The sequence below is a fragment of the Myxocyprinus asiaticus genome, chromosome 11 (genome assembly GCF_019703515.2).
Source record: "Myxocyprinus asiaticus isolate MX2 ecotype Aquarium Trade chromosome 11, UBuf_Myxa_2, whole genome shotgun sequence".
Lineage (NCBI taxonomy): Eukaryota > Metazoa > Chordata > Actinopteri > Cypriniformes > Catostomidae > Myxocyprinus > Myxocyprinus asiaticus.
In genome coordinates, this window is record NC_059354.1 from 24,764,274 (window position 1) to 24,784,954 (window position 20,681).

Below are 20,681 nucleotides of genomic sequence, written 5' to 3' on the forward strand. Positions count from 1 at the left end.
CTTGTAACTCTATCAAAAATAAGTTAATATTGAGTTTATTGTCTGACCATTTCAACTTATGTGTAAAGAATCTTCCATAAATAATTAAGAAATGTATAATAAAAGAAAGGTTAGCATCTTTGTTATTGAGATGAAAATAAAGTAAAACATTGTTTTCTTCAATGGAAAAAGTATAATTCGTTTTTCTACACATAAATTGAGAGACGTAATTCCAGAATTGTTTAACAAGATGGCAATTCCATAAAAGATGGGATAATGTATCTGGTTCATCTTTACAGAATCAAATTCACTATTAATTTCAATTTTACATCTTTTAATAATATAATCTTTGACAGGGTATATTCTATGAGTCATTTTAATTTGATTGGTTATAAGGTATTTGTTACATTTATTCCATACGTTTCCAATATATACAGTATATTCCAAATTAATATTCAAATATATGACACTAGGGGGAGTACTATTGCTTCTGCAAATAGATCTAATATTGTTATTATTAAATGTTCTAATATCTACACCTTCTAGGGGAATAAAAGTCTGAGTAATTCCTGAACAGTAATCTTACTCCTCCAGGGATGGATCTCAATACTTTTTTAAACTTCTTGTGAAGTTTACCAAACGGTTACCAAAACGGTTCAAAAACTCGGAATAAGTTAAAAACGATCCATACTCCTTAGTTAACAATATAACCCATATTATAGTCATAGTAACACGTTCGGATATACAAAGTGCCGCCGTCAGATCATGTCTAAAGGGGAGGGCACATGTAAACTTACGAATTAAAACAAAATTTTGAAAAACTATTAACACACGTCACATCCGTGCGCCTCATGGACCTGATTCAAAAACAGCGTCGTTTTTGAAAGGAACGACAAAGGAGGCGGCAAGGGATGGACTTAACTGTGTTACTGTTTTGTTGTATTGTTTTGGATTGTTCCGCTGATGAAACATTGAAAAATCAAATCAAATCACTTTTATTGTCACACAGCCATATACACAAGTGCAATAGTGTGTGAAAGTCTTGGGTGCAGTTCCGAGCAACATAGTAGTCGTGACAGTCATGAGACATATACCAATTTACAATAAACATCAGATTTACACAACACAATTTAAAATCTAATATACACATAACACAATATACAAATAATAACATACAATGTACAGTATACAATACACACAATTTAGAATACACATTATACAATAAAAAAGTATATATAGTATATATAAAATGTACAAAAATCATATTTCTAATAAATTTCAGTAGACAAAAAAAAAAAAAAAACATTAGTTGTGGAAAATTAAATGTGATATGAGCTTTATGAAGTGTATGCCACTGAAGAGTCTATCCCTCACCCTCACAGCCTCGTTTTCATTCAAATAAAAATAAAAAAAATGTGCTAAAAGCTTTTAAGCAAAGCACTTGTTGCCCATTTGTGCCTAAGTTCAGCCTAAATGAATGCCACAACACACAACAACTATTTAAAACTTACAGAAGCCCTGAACCACACGGTGAAAAAAAATAAAATAATAGTGTCTCAGTTCCTTCCTGAGCCTAAGTCTTATAATTTTTTCTCTGTTCCTACTTTTTTTTTTTCTCTCTTCAAAAAATGTTTTTTTCTCTTCCAAAAATGTTCTCTCTTCAAATTTTTTTTTCTCTCTTCAAAAAAGCGAAGGGATGTATTGAGGAAAACGAGAAACATGAGGAAATTATTATTATGTCTGTCCTTTTGAAGTGTTAGGGGTACATCTGGTAATGTTAATATTTTTGTTTGTAATATTGTTTTAATTTTTTTTTTTTTTAATTTAGGAAGAGAGAAAAAAATGTAAGACTTTTTTTCACCGTTATTTTTTTTTCACCTTGCGGTTCAGGGCTCCGTAAAAAAATAAAATAAATAAGACTTAGGCTCAGGAAGGAACTGAGACACTATTATTTAATAAAAATAAAAAAAATTCCACCTTGCAGTTCAGGGCTTCCGTAAAAACTAAAACCAAGTCACAGCAACAGGTTTCCGAGATGGTATTATAGACCCCGTTTCCTTAAAGACCCACCATAGATTAATTCATTATTTTGCTAATGTTCAAGAGTAAAGCTGGCATTAACAAAGTAAATCAATCCCATAACCTACCTTTAAAAAGTAGAACACTGAATCTCCTCAAAACAGCACACTGTTTTGAGACATTTGGTGTTGTGAGTTTTCGAGTGGAATCCCACTTAAAGGTGCACTCAATAATTTTTGTTTATGTCATTTAGACTTGAAATTGTGCATAAGAAATCCTGAATGGAAATGCTTGATATGTGAATAAACTTTATAAATTTGCTTAAAATTGAATGTGCTAGGAGGAGGTGGATTTTCTAGAGTTTCGCATTAGTTAAAATGTGCATTTAAGGGGTCATGAATTGGAAATTCAAACTTGCCATGATATCTTGATATATAATAGTTCATAACACTATAAAAACATACTGTAAATTTCAGAACCGAAAACTTTGTAATTCCAAAAAAAAAAAAAAAAAGGCTTTATTGGAACCAATGTGCCAAAACGACTCGTTTTCTACTTCCTCCTCACTAATACATCATAGTGAGATATTACATCAGCACAGGCCAGCCGCCTACTTTATCATGGACACTGCTTAGGCCCGCCCACCGGTCTTGCAGTTAGAGTATATTAGAGTAAAATTATGACCACTTTTAATGAAAAAATCACACTAACATTATAAGTAGACTTCAAGGAACATTATAAAATAAAAAAATAATCCAATTCATGACACCTTTAAAGTGATGGAAACGGTTTACTCTCTAAACGATGACGTGTTTTGACCATTCTTGCATGTATTATGAGTGTGTGATAGCTTGATGTGACTAGCCTACCAAAAAGTCCAGCCTTGGCACACAGTTCTTTGAACAAAGCGCTTGTCATTCGGAAGTGTTTAACCCACAGCTGGTTTATAAAGTGGGTCCTCACAATCCGCCAGAAGAGTTTTGAGGTCGGGCCCTCATATGCGGAGACTGGCGGTGTGTGGGCATCGCAACTATTTCAGCCCACATTATATCAGATATTACACTTATAGTGTCTCGTGGATGCATTTAATAAAATGAGATACTTGCTGCAATCTTGCAAATAAAACTGTCCCCAAAGCAGGGAGAGGTCATTCAGCTGCTCCATCATGATGAGGCGACGCCCTCATTATAATGCGCATTACGTAGTGAATGGAAATGTGCAATAATTCGTATTTTCTTAAGTAACATTTTTAGAAATGCGCTTAAAAAATGCTAAACATTTTGGATGAAAACCCAGAAACTAACACTTTGTGGCCTGGATGCAGCATCATTCAAACTCATAGTTTTCAGTTACTGATGGCATTGTAGAAATTTACAGTCAGCCATGATTAATTTAATTAATCTGGTAAAGTGTCCTATAACAAGGCAGTTACTGAGATAAGGCATGACCTATCTGGCTGGTCATGTGATCCTAAATGACAGCCCCCTTGAGGGGACTCTCTCCATGTAGAATATTTAATATCACGTCAGGTTACTGATATGACTGTGAGTCTTTGTCCAAAGTGAGTGTTCATGATACGTGTTTCAAAATTGCAATACATCTCTTTAGAAGTTAACTTTTTTAATGAGGAAAAAATTGCTGAGTGCACTTTTACATTACAGTAATTGCCAGCTGGGCCTTTCGTTTGTAAATCACTGAGCACCATAAAAAAAAATCGGAGAGTAGAGAAAATAAATCTCGTAGGTCGCTGTAGAAGCACCAATCACACACAGCTTGTTGCCAGTAAAAATTAATTAAAAAAAAAAGAAAATGAAGCAGTTAATTGAACACACATTGACCTTATGTGACAACCTTTCTTGGACAAACAGACAGAAGGACGGATGGACGGACGGACAGACAGACAGACGGATAGACGGATGGATGGATGGATGGATGGACGGAAGGATGCATAGATAGATAGATAGATAGATAGATAGATAGATAGAATACATTGGTACTGTTTTAATGAGTGTAATATAGAGAATAAAAATTAAACATTTAATTCTTTCTCCTTTAAGACCAGAAGAGGCAGACGGCTGCTTCCTGTTGATCCTCTTGATTTTAATCTTGGTATTGAGAGCTCTGCTTATTCTCAGCCTCATTTCTTGCTGGTTCGTATGTTTTATCATATACCTCTGGTGTAATAACTAAGCAGATGTCTTGAACTGTGGATTTTAAATATCATCCAGCAAACACTGAAAGACTGAAGTTTGCAGAGAAACATAATAATTGCACTGATGCTCAGGGGCCGTCTTACAACAGGGAGTAACTTCAATGCCAGTACCTGTTGATTTGAAATTTGTTGAAATTTTAAAGATGCACTCAGTAATTAAATTTTTTTAAAGGTTTACTTCTAAAGAAATTAATTTTAATTTTGAAACTTATGTACAAAATCATGACCACTCATATAAGATGAAGACTCCAGTCATAATAGTAACCTTATACAGTAAAAGCTGTTTTATTGTACATGGAGAGGACCCCTCATTGGGGCTGCCATATTAGAATCACATGACCAAAATACTACTTGCTTAGTCTTTGCAACCACCCTGTTATTGGACACTTTCAAATTAATCCTGACTGAGTGTAAATTGTGAATGTCTACAATGGCATTGGTACCTAAAAACTAGTGCGTTTGAATTAGGGATGTGCACAGTTACTATTTTTAACATTTGGTTAACTGCGAAGTTTCACAAATGGTTAATCATTTTTTCATTGGGAGTAGGGACTCAGGAATAAAGAACTTTTATTGCAATGGAATTTCCTCAAACACTACTCAAAATAGCAACAGATAAAGTGCACAGTGAGCTAATAGCACAATACATAGATCTTCAAATGATAAAATCAAACAAAAAAATCAAACCGTCACTGCCTGTATATGCGCTCTGTCCGAGCAGGTTCACATTTTCGTGAGGCAGCAAACGCAAGTATTGTCATGTTTGTGGAGTTATAATGCTGCAGTTAATTAGCCTCTTCAGTCTGCTTTTATTTGCTAAATGCTTTAATGCTTTTTTTTTTCTAATTATTGTGTGTAAATATGCACACCAGACCAAAAGGGAAAAAACACTTACTGTCTTACTGTTTATGAAGTGCTGAAACTTTGCTTGGTGAAAAACATCTTGGAATAATTTTTAATGGTGTAACAGTCACATACAGTCCCTTTTTGCAATCTTAACTTTTTCAGAACGCAGCACAATGAATGAAACACAACACAGGTGTTTCGAGATGTGTTTATAAAAATAAAAGTTCTGTTTAACTTTACTTGATGTCTAAAAATGTGGTGATCCCCCAATATTTATACTATAATCAATGGAAACTTGTAAATTCTTCACGCTGCAACCCCCCAGTGTTCAAACCAAATCTACTCCCTTTGTTAAGAGTATGAAAACAGCGCAGACACACACAAAAGCATGTTTCAGCCACCCCTTACTCACCCTATACTTGAAAAACTTTTGGAACTCATCGAGTTTTGGTTGGGTTGAACACTTTATTGCAAGTGTAGAATAACCGAATAGTGATTTTGGTATTCTAATAGTGGTGCATTGAAATGTTAACTGAAAGTCGATTATCTGTGCATATCCCTAGTATGAATGATGCTGCATCCATGCCCCTAGGTGTCAGTGTAATTTTAAGGCGACATTTTCTAAAAAAAATACAAGTGAAATACTGAGTGCACCTTTAAAATGTTGGAAATATTCATTAAAACACAAAATAAGTAAGACAGGGGTAACAGTTCTGTGAAAAAATTTCAAGGCCCTGATTTATAGAGGCTTTTGATTCCAGTCCAGGGTCATACTGAATTGGTACATCTGATAATATTTGTTTAATATTTGTTTTACACACACACACACACACACACTCACATATATATATATATATATATATATATATATATATATATATATATATATATATATATATAAACGTATAACAAAATGCAATTTTTGTTTTCATTTGTATAGCCACATGCATGTATTCCTATGAGTTTCAAAAAATGTTGGCTTTGATTTTTAGCAGGTCATTGCTCTATGTGACAATGTATGTGATTCTCTCAGTACTCAGGTTGCCAGGAGAAAATAACCCAGAGTAAAGGTTCAGTAGTTGAAGAGGACTGGTCCACAACCTTTAAGCAGATCCTGGAGAATGGAGCTCATGGCAAAGGTGATGAGATGAAGGATATGTTTCAAATCAGCCAAAGAAATCTGGACAAACCTTCTCATTTTTTTGGTAAGATGTGCCTCAATCTTTTCCAAGACTCTTTAAATGTGGATGGGGTTCCCCTTCAAGACATCCATTTTGTTCCTACTGTCAGCGAGTTTTAACTTGTGCTGGGAATATTGACCAAGCACACTATAAATTAAATTTGGTTAAAAACACAAAAAACAAAAACAAAAAAAAGGATAATATTCAGTTGGTGGACTAACTACCCTTTGAACTCTTACACCTCTCACATTGTTAAAGGTGCTGTAAGCAATTTTAGTGTTCTGAAGCTTTCATGTGACTGAGCCGTTGAATTAGCCGTGCCTCCTAATTCCAAAACCTCCTCCTTCCAAAGGTAATTTTGAGACCAAACCGAGCAAAAGAGCAGCGTTGTTTGTTTCTGTGGCTGTCAAATTCCACAGTGGCACAACAGCGCCCTCAACTGAAAAACATTATGAATCATAGCCTCAGTGATCCACTTCAAATACAACGCTATGAGAACGAGCAAACTGATTGACAGGTGAAAAGCTTCAATGCGCGTGATCCGTGGACACACTTTTGTTTGCTGTTTACAAAGTCTACAGCTGTCACAGAAACAGGTGAGATATCTGAGGACACTTTAATTATTAATATCTTTCAGGGAGTAGGAAAGTTTTTTTGCATACTTTTCCATGAAAAAAATCACTTACAGTACCTTCAAGTGTTTAAAACACTGGTAAAAAAAAGACCACTTTTGCACAGCATGAATTTCCATGCTGGTCCAGGCTGGTTTATATTGGTCTGGTGCTGGTCTAGCTGGTAGACCAGCATAGCAAAGATATACCAGCGAATCTTATCAGTTGAAGCTGGTCAACTAGCATGGTCTATCTGCTGTAGCTATTGACCTTGCCGTTCAAGCTGATTAGGAAGCATTTGTGGGGACATCAGCATGCCAGCATCCAAAACACAACATATGCTGGGGACCATGCTGGTCTTTTCAACAGAAGATATTCAGATGCCAAATATTTTGTTTTGCCCTCTGCAGATGATTGCACGCCGCACCTAGAGCAGAGGATGACAAAAGCTCGTTCCCAGTCTAAGATGAGCATTTCCTCAGCTGGCAGTTCTAACTATTACCTCCACCAAGAGCTTTCCTATAGCCTGGATGACTCAGAAGATGATGATGAGTCTCAGATTAATCTCATATACAGTCCTCCCCTACAGAGGGAGCCCTCACCAGATGACATTCCCCCACAGGTAAAGTCATAAAAGTCATGTTATAACTGTCAAACTGATGTGACATAACTGTATGTCTCGACGCCTGTGTTTAAATGCAGAGTTGTGATAAGACAAAAGTCCATTCATTCCTCTATAGCATAATGGGGCTTTACAGTTTGGTCCGAGCTTCCCGAATGGGGCTTCTAAGTTTGATTCAGGCTTTGGTTCACAATTTTGGTGTTGCTGACCCATCACATACCCATGTAACGCATACATGTTTTATCTATCTGACACAAGATTATTGAGCTCAGTAAGCGTATGTCAGCAATCGAGACACTTCTCTGCCGTTTGGAGCAGAAAATGACAGTTCCAGTAACTGGAGGATCAATGGAACAGGTAATTATAAAAAACTGTGTAAAATCATGCTATAAAATAAAGGCTATTTTAAGGGGATGCAATAAAATAAAGAATATAACCTAATGTTGGGTCAGTGAATAAAAAAGTGTGCATTTAAAGTTAGAATTATTTATTATATTTATATATTTATTACCATTTTGCTTTCAACCTCAGAAGAAGAAACCATCCACATTTATGGATAAGTCCATGATAGCCTAAATATTTTATCATCTCAAAAACACTTATCAACAGGACACAGTTGAGAAAAGTTCGCATTATTTGCAATTACTAAAGATAATTTTCTTCTTTGCCACCAAAGAAAGCAGAAATCCTTCAGTGACTTCAGATCTTCATGTAGTTGTACTGCTCTCCCTCTAGGTTGAGCCAGAGAAAGAGGAGGATCTGTCTCTAGCTGACCTAGAGGAGCTTGAGCTCAGGAAAAAACTTGATGAACTTACTGAAAAAATAAGTGACAAAGGCCTGTCCTCTGATGAGGATGATGCAACAAAATCTTCAGAGAACTCTCCAAAGCAAGAAGCTGTTTATCACACTACAGCTATGAGAAGAACTTCAGCTGGACTTGTCAGACATGAGTGGCCTTTGGTGAATGAATGGGTAGGGAAAATATTAGCATTCAGCTCTAAAATACTTAAATGTGTAAACCATAATCTGTAAATTCTTATTCATTTCAGAGATTGTCACAATTTCCTCATAAATGCTTCACAAACTCCTGATCTAAAGCCCTTTGCTAGAGACTAAAAAGATTATTTAAAAAAACAACTGTATATACTGTCTTGCCTTACAAGACATATCTCTCTTCAGAGGCAAAGATTGCAGTTAACTTAAAGGGGTCATGAAATGCACTTTTTTATACAGTTTTATGGTCTTCTCTGAGGTCCACTGATAATGTTAGTAACGTTTTTTTTTTTTTTTTTTCATTAAAACAGTCATAGTTTAATAATATATGATAATTTTCCACCCTGTCTCAGGCCCTCTGTCTGAAAAGCTCGGTTTTGTCCTCAGCTTCTCAACGTAAATGCCCACTGTTCTGATTGGCTAACATTGTGCTGCTCCTCAAATTCAGCCATTTTTGAAACTTAATTGGAAGAGAATGAACAAACTCCACAAGACCACAACATTTATCAAACTAAATTTCAGGGTTTACACATAACGCGCATCCAAGAAATTGCATCCGAATATATAAAACTGTTCATCTCAAGTACAACTGTTATCACTCATACCCTGTCCACACTGGGCGCGAGAGTCATGTTTAAAACAATAGAATCCATTATGATCAATGATGCTGTCTACCATGGAAGCATCCGTTGTGTCACGTTGCGGCGACAGTAAACAGATGTCCCATTCCATTTTGCGCTGCACACGCTGGCGCTACTACTGCCAACAACACAAATAAACACTAGAAAGTTTGTGTCAATGCACCCGGTGTAGACAGCTTCAAGCCGCTGTGTCGCGTCAACGGACACGCCCGTTGTAAACAGTGTGTCAGCACCATAAACTATCAAACAGTCATGAAACTGTGAACTGTGACTTTTGAAATATTCATGAATGGAGCTGTTAATAAATGTTGTTGATCTGTTGCAAGTGTTTTAACTTACCACCCTTCAATAACAATTCCTTAGCAAACTTGAATCGTTTTATGACTGGTTCACTAGCAATTACGCTGATACAAGTTTACAAAACATGCAATCCACACTGAAATTCACTGAAGACACATCAACATTATGCACACACATAGTCCAAAGCACAATGAAGACTCACACATCCAGTTGCCGGTATCATCCTGCACTGAAATGCACATCCCTGGAAATGCATAAAAACTGATGTAAGTATGAGATGATGTAAAGTAGGTGTTGATGTTTTTGCTGTAGAGGCGATCATGAATTAATGAGCACCTTTTGTGAGATTACAATACTACGGAAGTAGAGAACGAGGTGTTTTGGCAGCTTGGTTTCAATACATGCTTTTATTGCATTGGGGATTCAGTTTCGAATTCTAAAATTCACAGTATGTTTTTATAGTAGAAAGACCTTTTATTTGTCAAAATACCAAGGACAATTTGATTACTCATGACATGACCCCTTTAATGTAAATGTAATAGAAATGGTGACAAAATGAGAATTCCTCCATTGTGAATTAATAGTGGCAGAACATACAGTTAGTAATTCTCTCAAAACAAGAATCTTTGCATTTAGTGAAGAAAAAAAATTCACATTGGCTAAATAAAGCAATGTTACTGAAGACAAATATTAAACAGTTGTTTAGAAAACTCAAAAATCTTACTGCATCATGTTGCCTTGATTTTTCAAGTTTGCTGAAAAATTCTTTTTTTACTATGTTGATGTTTGGAACAATTTGCTTTGAACCCAGTCTGATGTTCTTAATATTTATTGTGTGTTTCTCATTGTGTGTACTCCAGAAAGCAAAACCAGATGTGCATAAATCCCTCAAAAAGCAGAGGAGAGTGAGTTCCTTTGAGCTTGGTAACACAACCAGCTGTGAGCTGTCACAACTGGAGGGAAAGGTTGCAATGGCAGCAGCTAGTGTTCAGAGCACTCAAAGCGGGGTACGACACTCAGTCTAAACTTTAAAATTGAATCCACATTTATTTATCCACCTTATTGTTGTTCTAGACTTATAATTTGCATTAGCTGTCAGTTAACCACAGCCCTTTGATTCATTTAAAGGTCACAGACATTCAGAAAAGAATTGCTGCTTTGAGTGCTGCGGGAATGTCAATGGAGTCCTCCCGTAGACGGGTATGTACAGTATGTAGAGAACCACCTGCTCAAATAATCCCATATTCCTGTCTCATATTTCAGTTACCTGAACTGTTAGTTCTAATCCGTTCACAGAGAAACATGTCTGTGTTAGAAAAACGGATTGCTAAAGCAATTTCAAAAAGAGGCTAAATATTGTTCTCATGTCTTTCCTCTTTCATGCAGGCTTCTCAGTCTTCAAGGATGTTGAATGATTTTCCAAGTAAGAGCAAATTCTCAGCATTCTTTAATGTCTAATCTTTCATTTCCATTCCAATATTTTTACTCAATCTAATTATTAAAAAAACCATGAAAATCAAATCCAGAGGGCAATTAATGCCTCTTTATGGAAATGTTAATGACTCTGCTGACACCAAATTTCTTCAGTTTCTTTTGATGTAGTATTATCAGAGTGTTCAACTTAAACAGTAAAATATTTAGATAGGAGGCTTGGGATTAAACTTAAAAATATCATTTGAGCAATATCAAAGTGCTTTTCAAGGCAAGGCAAGTCAGTCCACTTGGCAGCCATCTTTGTAAAGCTCTCCGGCAGGCTGGGCAGCTATTTTTCTATATAAACAAGCGGCATACAAGTACAGCTCCTATCTACTTGAAAGGGGGAAGACCGAAATCTCCAAAATGGTTAGTCAAGGCTACGATCAAAAAACATATTTCAAATCAGCAGTAAAATCTGATAACACTGATATCATAAATTGTGCTTCCTTCCCTCAGATTACGCTAAAAAACACTATTTTCACTGCTTGTGTAGCTAGTGAGCATGAGCATTTTCGAGTTGATTGACAGGCGGTGTCTGTGTCTGAAAGGTGATTGACTCTTTTACCTGTAAGGTGGGACTTCCTTTTCCATATCCGTTGGCCATTGGGTGTTCCAGTTTCTCCTATTCATTTTAAAAGAAGTAGCCTTTCTCTGCTAAATAGTCTTTGATAATATACTCTATATTCCCTCAACTGGTTAAGCACAACACTAGCAATGCCAAGGTCATGGGTTTGATTCCCAGGGAATGTATGTAGTCTACTTATAAAATGAATAGCTCAAATGCACTAAGGCGCTGTACATAAAAGTATCTGTCAAATGTATACATGTAAATATAATATTTAAAATGTAGTAAAAGTAGGTGTACTGAACTAAACTAGATTCTTATGTGACATCTTTGGTCAGTTGTCAAGAAACCTCTGCACATAATAAGGGATGCTATTGTTTAATTCAGTATTTGATTATGTAGTGGAGGCCATTCCAGAATACAAGTGGTAAGTATTTGTAAATCATCATAAGACATCTGAACCTTGCAAGTGTTAGTTTTATTTCTTAACGTGCCTCATAATACATTTTGAACCATACACAGTGACTTTCAGATAGCAGTCAGGTCCCCTGCTCAGCCTCAGGAACAAATCGTCTGTCAACCTCCTGTGGACATGAAAGGGGCTATGGAAAATTTTCAGTTTGGTACTGATGTGAGCTTTAGTGGAATTAATAGAAATGCTTATCAGGTTGCCTTCTCAGAAAGTCACCAAAAACACTTTATTGGTCACTTCGTATCACATTTCCATCAGTTTGCAGACATGCAAAGACATGGGAGACACACCACAGAGAAAAGTTCAGTCAGTATTCATGGAAGAGGAAAATTAAGGAAACGTGTCTCATGTTCTAATAATGTTCTTTTTGCTTTCTCTGAAGGAGCCAGCAATGAAGCAAGATCTTTAAGGAAGCTGAGCATCATGTGAATCAAGCTTATGCATTTTAACATATTTTTAGTAAGCTGTGATGGAATACAAACCCACAAATCACTTTACATAAGGCATATTTTATATAACGGTTAAGAGAATTAGCTGTAAGTGTTTGTGGCCTGGACTCCCATCTCGTTAAGGTGATATATTTAATTAAGAGTTAAGATATATTTCATAATTGCTTTAATTGCTTTCAGTAGATTATTGTTTAGTGTCAGATTACTCGGATATAATGAGAGGCTCAACTTGTAACATGCACTTTTTTTCTCTTAGAATAAAAAATGTATCAGAATGTCAATTATGCATGACAGAAACTATGTTTTTCTGTCTACATACAGTAGCACTTATTAACTCCTGTTGTTTAAATAATAAAACACCTTAAGAGTATTTCTATATTATAATATTTTCGATATTTAATGTCTGAATTAAATTCAGATAAAGACCTAATGAAATTTATTTCCCTCAGTATATTGCATACAATACTGTATTTGATACATTTTTCAGATATGATAAATGATTGTAAGTTTTTTTTTTTTTTTTGCTCATTAAATATCTAACACTACTCAAATCTCATTGTCCTCTGCTCCGTTTCAGCACTGATTAACTGAACAGCGCAATTCTAACACATATTCCAACATCACATGTTTAGAATAAGGATATTTTGTGTATACATGCAAGCTGTGTAGTATTCACCCTCCCCCAGAGGGGATATAAATCGGTGGATCACACTAGAGCATCTCCTTAACCTCTTAGAAAGACTCCAGGAAGCCTCTCAAGAAAACTCCTTTCACTCAAGATATCCTCTGACAAACTGCAACCTAGAAGACAAGACACTTATGCTTACTCTTCACTAAAGGATCTTTTTATTTGTCAATTGAGGATCACAGAATAATATACCAGGAGGTGAACATCTTGCAACATTCTGTAAGTGTCAATACAGAGTAATTAATCAAATGTGGAGGCATGGAAGACATTAAGAACTCTATGAAATTAGAAGCCAGAACCAGATGTTAGCATTGAATTTCCACATTTAAATATTATCCAAAAACTGTAATTATTTGGTGCTGTACTTCTCATAGTACATTTTTGTATTCTGTTGTCAATTTATTTATATATATTTTTTCTGTTTTGATATTTTTTTATTATTATTTGGAGAAAGACAAATGACTGTGCTTTGATTGTATTGCTGTTTCTTATTAATTTTTGCAGGTTACAATTACCTCACTCTTGTGCCATACACTGACCCATGGCTGTAAAGCTGTGTGCGCTGCTCTGTATCCTTATGCTGTTAATGCATCTTACCCAGCCAAAATCTCATGATGATCTACCATTACATTCGCTGGAGTTCAGAGGTGCAAATTTCCAAACTGAAAATTTCAATTGCTTTTATTGTCACTACAAATATCAGATCCATACATCTTCTATAGCCGCTTGTCCTATGTAGGGTCATGGGTATCCTGGCCCGGGTTTCCCAAATGCATTGCAAGCTTAAGTTGATTGTCGAGACCATTGTCGCCAGCGGTTTCTAAGATCTACTTAGGCTTACGATGCTTTTGGGAAATGCAGTCCTGGGCAGGTGGCCAGTCCATCACAGGGAAACACACACAGGCATATACATTCACACTCTCACTCACACCTATGGGCAATTTAGGGTCTCCAATAAACTTAACCTGCATATCTTTTGGACTGTGGGGGAAACCGGAGCATCCAGAGGAAACCAAAGCGATTACGGGGAGAACATGAAAACTCCCAAACATCAGATATTTCTGAAAATGTTTCTTTTCTGATAGTCAAGGTAGCACTTCAATGTAAAATCATGAAATGTTTTCTCAAGAAAACCACAAACCAGCACAAATATTGTTGATTTATAGGGATCAAGGGGTCCTATTTTTATTTTATTTTTCTATTATTCCCAACAGATCCAAATATTAATGCCCTGTGGTATAAAGGCAGAGGAATATGGCCCGTTGGAAGATTTGGGCGAAGGATGGCACAAAAAAGTGAAGGATCAACTTTTGGAAAGCACAGGACCTGCTATCCAGAGGCTGTGGACTGACACTAGATGCTTACAGATAATTACAAATTTCATCAAAGCATCTGCTTCTGTTTTTGGATGAATTTGCACACTTATTTCCATTTGCTTAGTCACTTAAATATTTCAATTCACATAAATTTCACACATTAATGTATGGGTTAAAATGTGTTATTGTACTTGTTTTGATGATGAACTGTTAACAGATGTAGCCTTACTGACTCACTTCAATGTTCTCAATCTTGTTGTGTTACGCTATGTTCAGTACTGGCCAAATGCTTGTTCATATTTATTAATTCCTTGGTCAAAACAATGACAAATAACACCATTTAAACTCTTTTGATTAATAATTATCATTTCAGAGTCCTCTAGAAAAAAAAAAAAAAGAATGACAGAATGTTCAATAAACAGTCATAAATCACTTGAACAGCTGTGATCTGCAGTAAATGAGGTTATTATAAGTATTACAGTATGTGTATTTTAACCTGATAAAAGAGAATGCATGACTGTTGAAACAAAATAGTAATCAGCAGCTTTATCATCAATGTCGTAGCCATTTAATCTGTCACACACACTGTTACAGGTAATATGAGAGAAATGATAAATGAGCTATAATTTGGTTTGGGGAAACAGATTTTAAATCCGAACATATCATTAAGAGAGGAATGGTCATATTGCTGACAGAGAGACAAGAGACATTCTGTCTGAAGTTATGCAGTTCTTGATGGCCATATGCATCTGAAAACTCCTGTGGAATCCAAACAAGAGTCTTTTTAGGGACTGTTCTTGGCACATCCAGCACTAGGTTATGTCCATTCACAAGCACCACTGAACATTCAATAACAATTTTCTACATTAAAACTGAATCATTTCAAAGACTGCAGCAACAATAACTTTCAGTGGTAACTGAAAATGGACTGAGGTAAAAAGTCAAGATGATCAGCGGTCCAAAGAACGTTTCTGGATTGCCTCAATAACAACGTTTTTGAGGAGGGCAATTACGGAGCGGGGGTCATCACTGCCCACTACGGCACTGCCAGACACGATCATGTTAGCTCCAGCCTAGGAGAGTTGGAAAAGAGGAGTAATTCACAACTTGATGTAATTTCCAGAGGAATGCAGTAAAAAACTCATTGCAATGCACCCGTTAGTTTTGATATCCAATCAAATCTAACTAATAAATCCAGATAAATATGTGAGAGAACAGCATAAGTAATTGTGTTGCTGTTGTATTACTCATTAGACAGCAATCTAATAAGAATAAAGTGGCTCTAAGTCTAAATGCATTTAAAAAAAACAACACTCTTCAAGCAAAACTGTAACAAAGCATGTAAACAGAGTTAAAAATAAATAAATTAAAAAAAAGATCCCAAACTTTTTGACCAATTAATTTCTATGTCTTTTCCATGACCTTTTCAGTCATTTGTGATTACTGATTAAGAACTGTTATAAGTCATTTAAATTCAGACCGATTCACTTACAAAATTATACCGATAAATCTGTGAATCGGTTTCAAAGAACCAATTCTTTGAACAGAAATGACTTGGAACAATGATTCACTCATAAATCGGATATCACTATGGCTTGCAAGAAAGTTTTATTCAACACAAGACTAATAGCTAGCCTATTAAATAATGTACAACAAAGGAAAATATATATATATATATATATATATATATATATATATATATATATATATATTATAGAAATTTCCATTATTTTTTCCATGCCAGGAAAACACATCTGTAAAATTCCATGATATTTCCAGCTTTTCCATGTAATGATATTCAAGCTATGTTACAATAGAGAACACTGGAATGGACTCATGTACCTCAGCACATCTGTGGATGCTGTCTGGGCCAACTCCTCCATCCACTTCAATGTCCAGAGAAGGAAACTGACTTCTTAGCCAGCTCACCTGTGGAGATACACAAGCATCTTCATTGTCCACTGCTGCTGTCTGAGGAATCTAAATGAGACTTACTCTTGTACCTTTGGCATCATATCTTCCATAAACTTCTGACCACCAAAGCCAGGTTCAACTGTCATGACAAGAGCCATATCGATCTGTCCAGCCCATGGTGCTAATTCCTCAACAGCTGTCACAGGTTTGATGGCAAGACCGACCTACATAAAAAAAAATTTTTTTTAAATACAACTGGATATTACTGTTTTATATACAACACTTGGTCTAGGTCACACAAACAAGTGTTTCTCTACATCTAGTTTGTATGCAAAAGTAGTGACATGTGTCTCTAAATTCCTCAATTATTCAGCAGAGGGCGCCTGAAATCTAAGAACTCAGAATCATAGTTCTTAACCAAAAGAACACAAGTCCAGCTCCCAACACAAATACAACAGGGGTTACCTATGGAAGTTTCAATGTGGTTTAGAAAAGCATTTTTTCTATGATTTATGAGTATTAAGAAAACACCAGCTTCAAACTTCACATTTAATGGTATGACTGTGTGGTATTTATATAGTACAACAAAAGTCTTCAAGTATATTTAAAGGAATAGTTCACCTAAAAATGAGAATTCTCTCACGATTTACTCACCTTCATGCCATCCCAGATGTGTGACTTTCTTTTTTCTGCAGAATACAAATGAAAATTTGTAGAAAATATCTCAGCTCTGTAAGTCCATTCAATGCAAGTGAATGGTGGCCAGAACTTTGAAGCTCCAAAAAGCACATGATGACAGCATAAAAGTAATCCATAAGACTCCAGTGATTAAATCCATGTCTTCTGAAGCAATATGATGCATGTGGGTGAGAAACAGATAAATATTTAAATAATTTTTTACTATAAATCTCCACCTTTGACCAGCACCAACCAGTAGGTGGCGATATGCACAAAGAAAGCGAATCCCCAAAAACAAAACAAAAAAGGAAATTGAAAGTGGAGATTTATAGTAAAAAAGGACTAGGCAAAAAAAAAACCCCAGTAAAAATACATCCATTGCAAACACTGAAAAGCTTATATATCAACAGTATATTGCTTCAATGCATAGGCTCAAATCCAAGAAAAGAAAAAGCTTGCATACAATGTCCACATAAATAAATTCAAGGAAATTTATTAAGAGGCCAAATAAGTGCAAAAAGTACCAAAGTGCTCAATGCAGAAACAAAACGTTTTCGATTTACAGCATCAACGTTGTGAAAGTAAAACAAGTGCAACAGATTCCATTTATAGGTCAGAGTAAAGCATTTACCATAACTCTTCTAGTTGATACATACTCAAATACACAAATATTCAAAAAGATGTCTTAGACATACATTATACTTTTATATATGGTATACTAGAAAACACATATCAAGAGAAATACATAAATGTACATGCCATAAGATATATTAAGAGGACAACAATTAAACAAGGACTTAAATATTGATCTGTTTCTCACCCACACCTATCATATTGCTTCTGAAGATGGATTTAACCACTGGAGTCTGATGGATTACTTTTATGCTGCCTTTATGAGCTTTTGGAGCTTGAAAGTTCTGGGCACCATTCATTTGCACTGTATGGACCTACAGAGCTGAGACAGTCTTTGTGTTCTGCAGAAAAAAAGTCATACACATCTGGGATGGCATGAGGGTGAGTAACAGATAAGAGAATTTTAATTTTTTGGGTGAACTATCCCTTTAACCACAGACCTCATTTTATTTTAAAAACCTACTGAAAATTCTTGAAGGAACCCAAGGCTTAATAAAGGCTAGGCTAAATTAACAGCTCTCTAGCAGTCAAAAAAAAAAAAACAAGTATCCACCTAGAATATAACAAGTATGCAAATTAGCTGACATAATACACATGTTATAAGTTAATCAAACCGTATGTCTCAATAATTTCAACTTTACATGTCTTTGTGTATGCTGTATTTCAATGAAAAGCATAAATAAACAATAATGACAGCTTCTCCTTTTTTCCACAGACCTTCATGCCACTCTCTCGGATTTCCTTTATGAGGTTGCCAGGGTTGGTGGTGGCTTCCAGGTGAAACGTGTACTGACTGGCTCCTGCGGCAGCCATAGGCTTCACCCACTGCTCTGGCCTTGACACCATCATATGCATGTCTGCAATAAGCCAAACAGTAAGCAAAACCTTCACATGTGCATGGAGCAAATACAACAATATTTTACTTGGTTTGTCCTACAAGTAATGGTTATTTAACAACCCAGACAAAAACGTGAGAGAATCCAGGATAGGATCTTATATTTCTTAAAGAATCATAAAACGAATTTCAACTGACTGCTATGTGATTTAACAATTGTTTAGGAAGAACTGAACATTGACCAATGCAATTGACTTCTGGTCTCTCTCTCTCTCATGATGGGTGCCAAACTCCAGCAAATCACTAAACCAAACTGTCCCTCAAAGAGGGGAAGCCTGTGTGCAGTTAAAATCAATAGAAACATGACGAGATTAAATTTCGCAAAGACTGAAACTCACCAAAAAATGGATCAGGACCAATAGAATGTCGTAAACACTCCACCATTGGATGTCCAAATGTGATGTTTGGAACAAAATGCCTAAAGACGCAAAAGAACAGAAGTTCCAGAAAGATAAGGGTTACATTTCTTAACTTCTGACACGTGATGGTTCCAATACCACCCCAACTTTAAGACGAACAAGTTTAATTCACTAATACTAATCATATGTTTTTATTATTATGACAAAAGTATAGCCTATTGCTATACTTTATAGTGATAATCTGGTCAGTTTCAGGCATGTGTAAAGTATTTTTACCAATTAACAGGTATACTATCAATGAATGACCATATGCCTATTAATTTGGAATACAAAAATATATAATTGAACTGGTCGCTATAACTGTCTGCAGGTCATCATGCGGTGGTAAAGTTAAATGAAGAACTACAAACTTTATTTCTCACCCATCCATAACGTCAAGGTGCAGATAGTCTGCACCGCACTCCATCATTCTTTCACACTCCCTCCCGAGCTGTGACAGATCGCTGCTCAAAATAGAAGGTCCTATTTTCGCCGAGTACGCCATGCTTTCTGTCTGCTTCCACTACTGCACACTTCCGCTACTCATAGACGCGTTTCAAAATAAAAGTCGTGCGTTATCTCGTTATTGCCAGCAAGCGGCGGTATTTGAGAAGAAAAAGTAAAACGTCTTATTTCTGACAGGGCTGATCATAAAAAACTAAGGCTAGAAAAACTCATACCAGAAGCATATTTTCATAAGTTACCATTAAAGCATGCTGACAAGTGTTTTTTTCTTTTTCTTCAGTTGGATTGGTGGATTGTATCTGTGTCAATGTGTGTAAGGTAATATGGAGAAAATCTGTCTCTTGAGCTCTCTGTGTACCTTTAAGAAGAGGCATTACAGTGATACCCATCTATAAAATAATAATAATCATAATAATAAACATAATAATAATAACAATAATAAATTGGATGATATTACAGTAGGTCCCTGGAAAATACAAATGATCTCTCATAATGTTTTACAAAATATTTTATATTTCTGTAATCTACAAAATATAGTTATTATGATGTAAAGCCAAAATGTTGTTTATTGTTAACTTAGTTTATTTGCTTGTTAAAACATCACAGAACACAAGTATGAGCATAGATTTAATAATCAGCATCGTTCGTCATCGTCATTTTTTCCCCCCACTGATTAAAACTCGATGTTCTGTTCTCATGGCTGTGTCTCGTTTGGAAGGCTGTTTGCTAGGTAGGACGCGTCCTTTGAAGGCTGCAGTATACCGAGTGTCCTCCTTTAAACAAATCTCGTTTAAACGATACGGCCTTCGTAGGACAAACGGAAACGGAACGGAACATGGTTGCTATGACAGCACGCCACTCTTTAACAAGCGCGAGCGCTCTGAGTGAGAAGGGAACAAAGTCCCTTTAGAAGGGAATGTATGCGGTAAATTTTAGGAGAGATATAATGATGTAAAGAGAAAAGAAAATAGATTTTACAGTTGTACTTTTAGTCTAATACTTTATTTACATTATATATTAATATAATTATACATATTATATACTCTGCACCCATCTACTGAGGTACTTCAACTTGGGAATTAACATTCCTTGCGTTTGAACATCATATTTACGGGCAAATTGGCGTCATTTTTTAGACATTTCCGTTGAAGCAAAGAATTGTGGGTTGTGAGTGCCCACGAAGGATACACCTCATGCATCCTCCGAATTCCCGTGAAAGAAGGTCGCATTTGAAGGCTGCATTCGGAGTGTCTTGCTACATAAAAGCTACTTGCTTTTATGAAACGAGACAGCCTCGATGACGTACGCGACCGAGAAATGCGACCTCC

General features: G+C 35.9%; 2 protein-coding genes across 4 annotated transcripts in view; one reads left to right on the forward strand and one right to left on the reverse strand.

The window, feature by feature from the left end:
• Window positions 1-14,407, forward strand: part of LOC127448433 (melanophilin-like) — a 28,688-nt gene extending 14,281 nt beyond the window's left edge. For 2 of the 3 annotated variants that reach the window (XM_051710937.1, XM_051710938.1), the window contains exons 7-15: window positions 4,056-4,148; window positions 6,090-6,261; window positions 7,259-7,470; window positions 7,729-7,827; window positions 8,206-8,442; window positions 10,265-10,411; window positions 10,533-10,604; window positions 10,791-10,827; window positions 12,300-14,407. In XM_051710937.1, the coding sequence (XP_051566897.1) occupies window positions 4,056-4,148; window positions 6,090-6,261; window positions 7,259-7,470; window positions 7,729-7,827; window positions 8,206-8,442; window positions 10,265-10,411; window positions 10,533-10,604; window positions 10,791-10,827; window positions 12,300-12,346 (1,116 nt within the window). In that variant the 3' untranslated portion in view covers window positions 12,347-14,407. The remainder of the gene's footprint in view (window positions 1-4,055; window positions 4,149-6,089; window positions 6,262-7,258; window positions 7,471-7,728; window positions 7,828-8,205; window positions 8,443-10,264; window positions 10,412-10,532; window positions 10,605-10,790; window positions 10,828-12,299) is intronic. The other variant, XM_051710940.1, reaches the window with a different exon arrangement.
• A 250-nt stretch (window positions 14,408-14,657) lies between these two features.
• LOC127448434 (ribulose-phosphate 3-epimerase-like) lies at window positions 14,658-19,422 on the reverse strand. The gene is made up of 6 exons (XM_051710941.1): window positions 19,272-19,422; window positions 18,829-18,908; window positions 18,313-18,452; window positions 16,374-16,508; window positions 16,213-16,299; window positions 14,658-15,443 (listed from the first exon to the last, which is right to left on the reverse strand). Exons 1-6 carry the CDS (start codon window positions 19,391-19,393, stop codon window positions 15,321-15,323), a joined length of 687 nt encoding a protein of 228 aa, XP_051566901.1. The 5' UTR covers window positions 19,394-19,422; the 3' UTR covers window positions 14,658-15,320.
• Window positions 19,423-20,681: the final 1,259 nt, after the last annotated feature.

What these genes read in the sequence shown, in the direction of transcription:
- LOC127448434 (XM_051710941.1), bottom strand. Translation starts at nt 19,393, where the DNA reads ATGGCGTACTCGGCGAAAATAGGACCTTCTATTTTGAGCAGCGATCTG. An exon ending in CACCTTGACGTTATGGATGG is followed by an intron (nt 18,909 to 19,271) that starts GTGAGAAATAAA and finishes TTGCGTCTTTAG; the next exon opens with GCATTTTGTTCCAAACATCA. An exon ending in TCCGAGAGAGTGGCATGAAG is followed by an intron (nt 16,509 to 18,312) that starts GTCTGTGGAAAA and finishes TTTTTTATGTAG; the next exon opens with GTCGGTCTTGCCATCAAACC.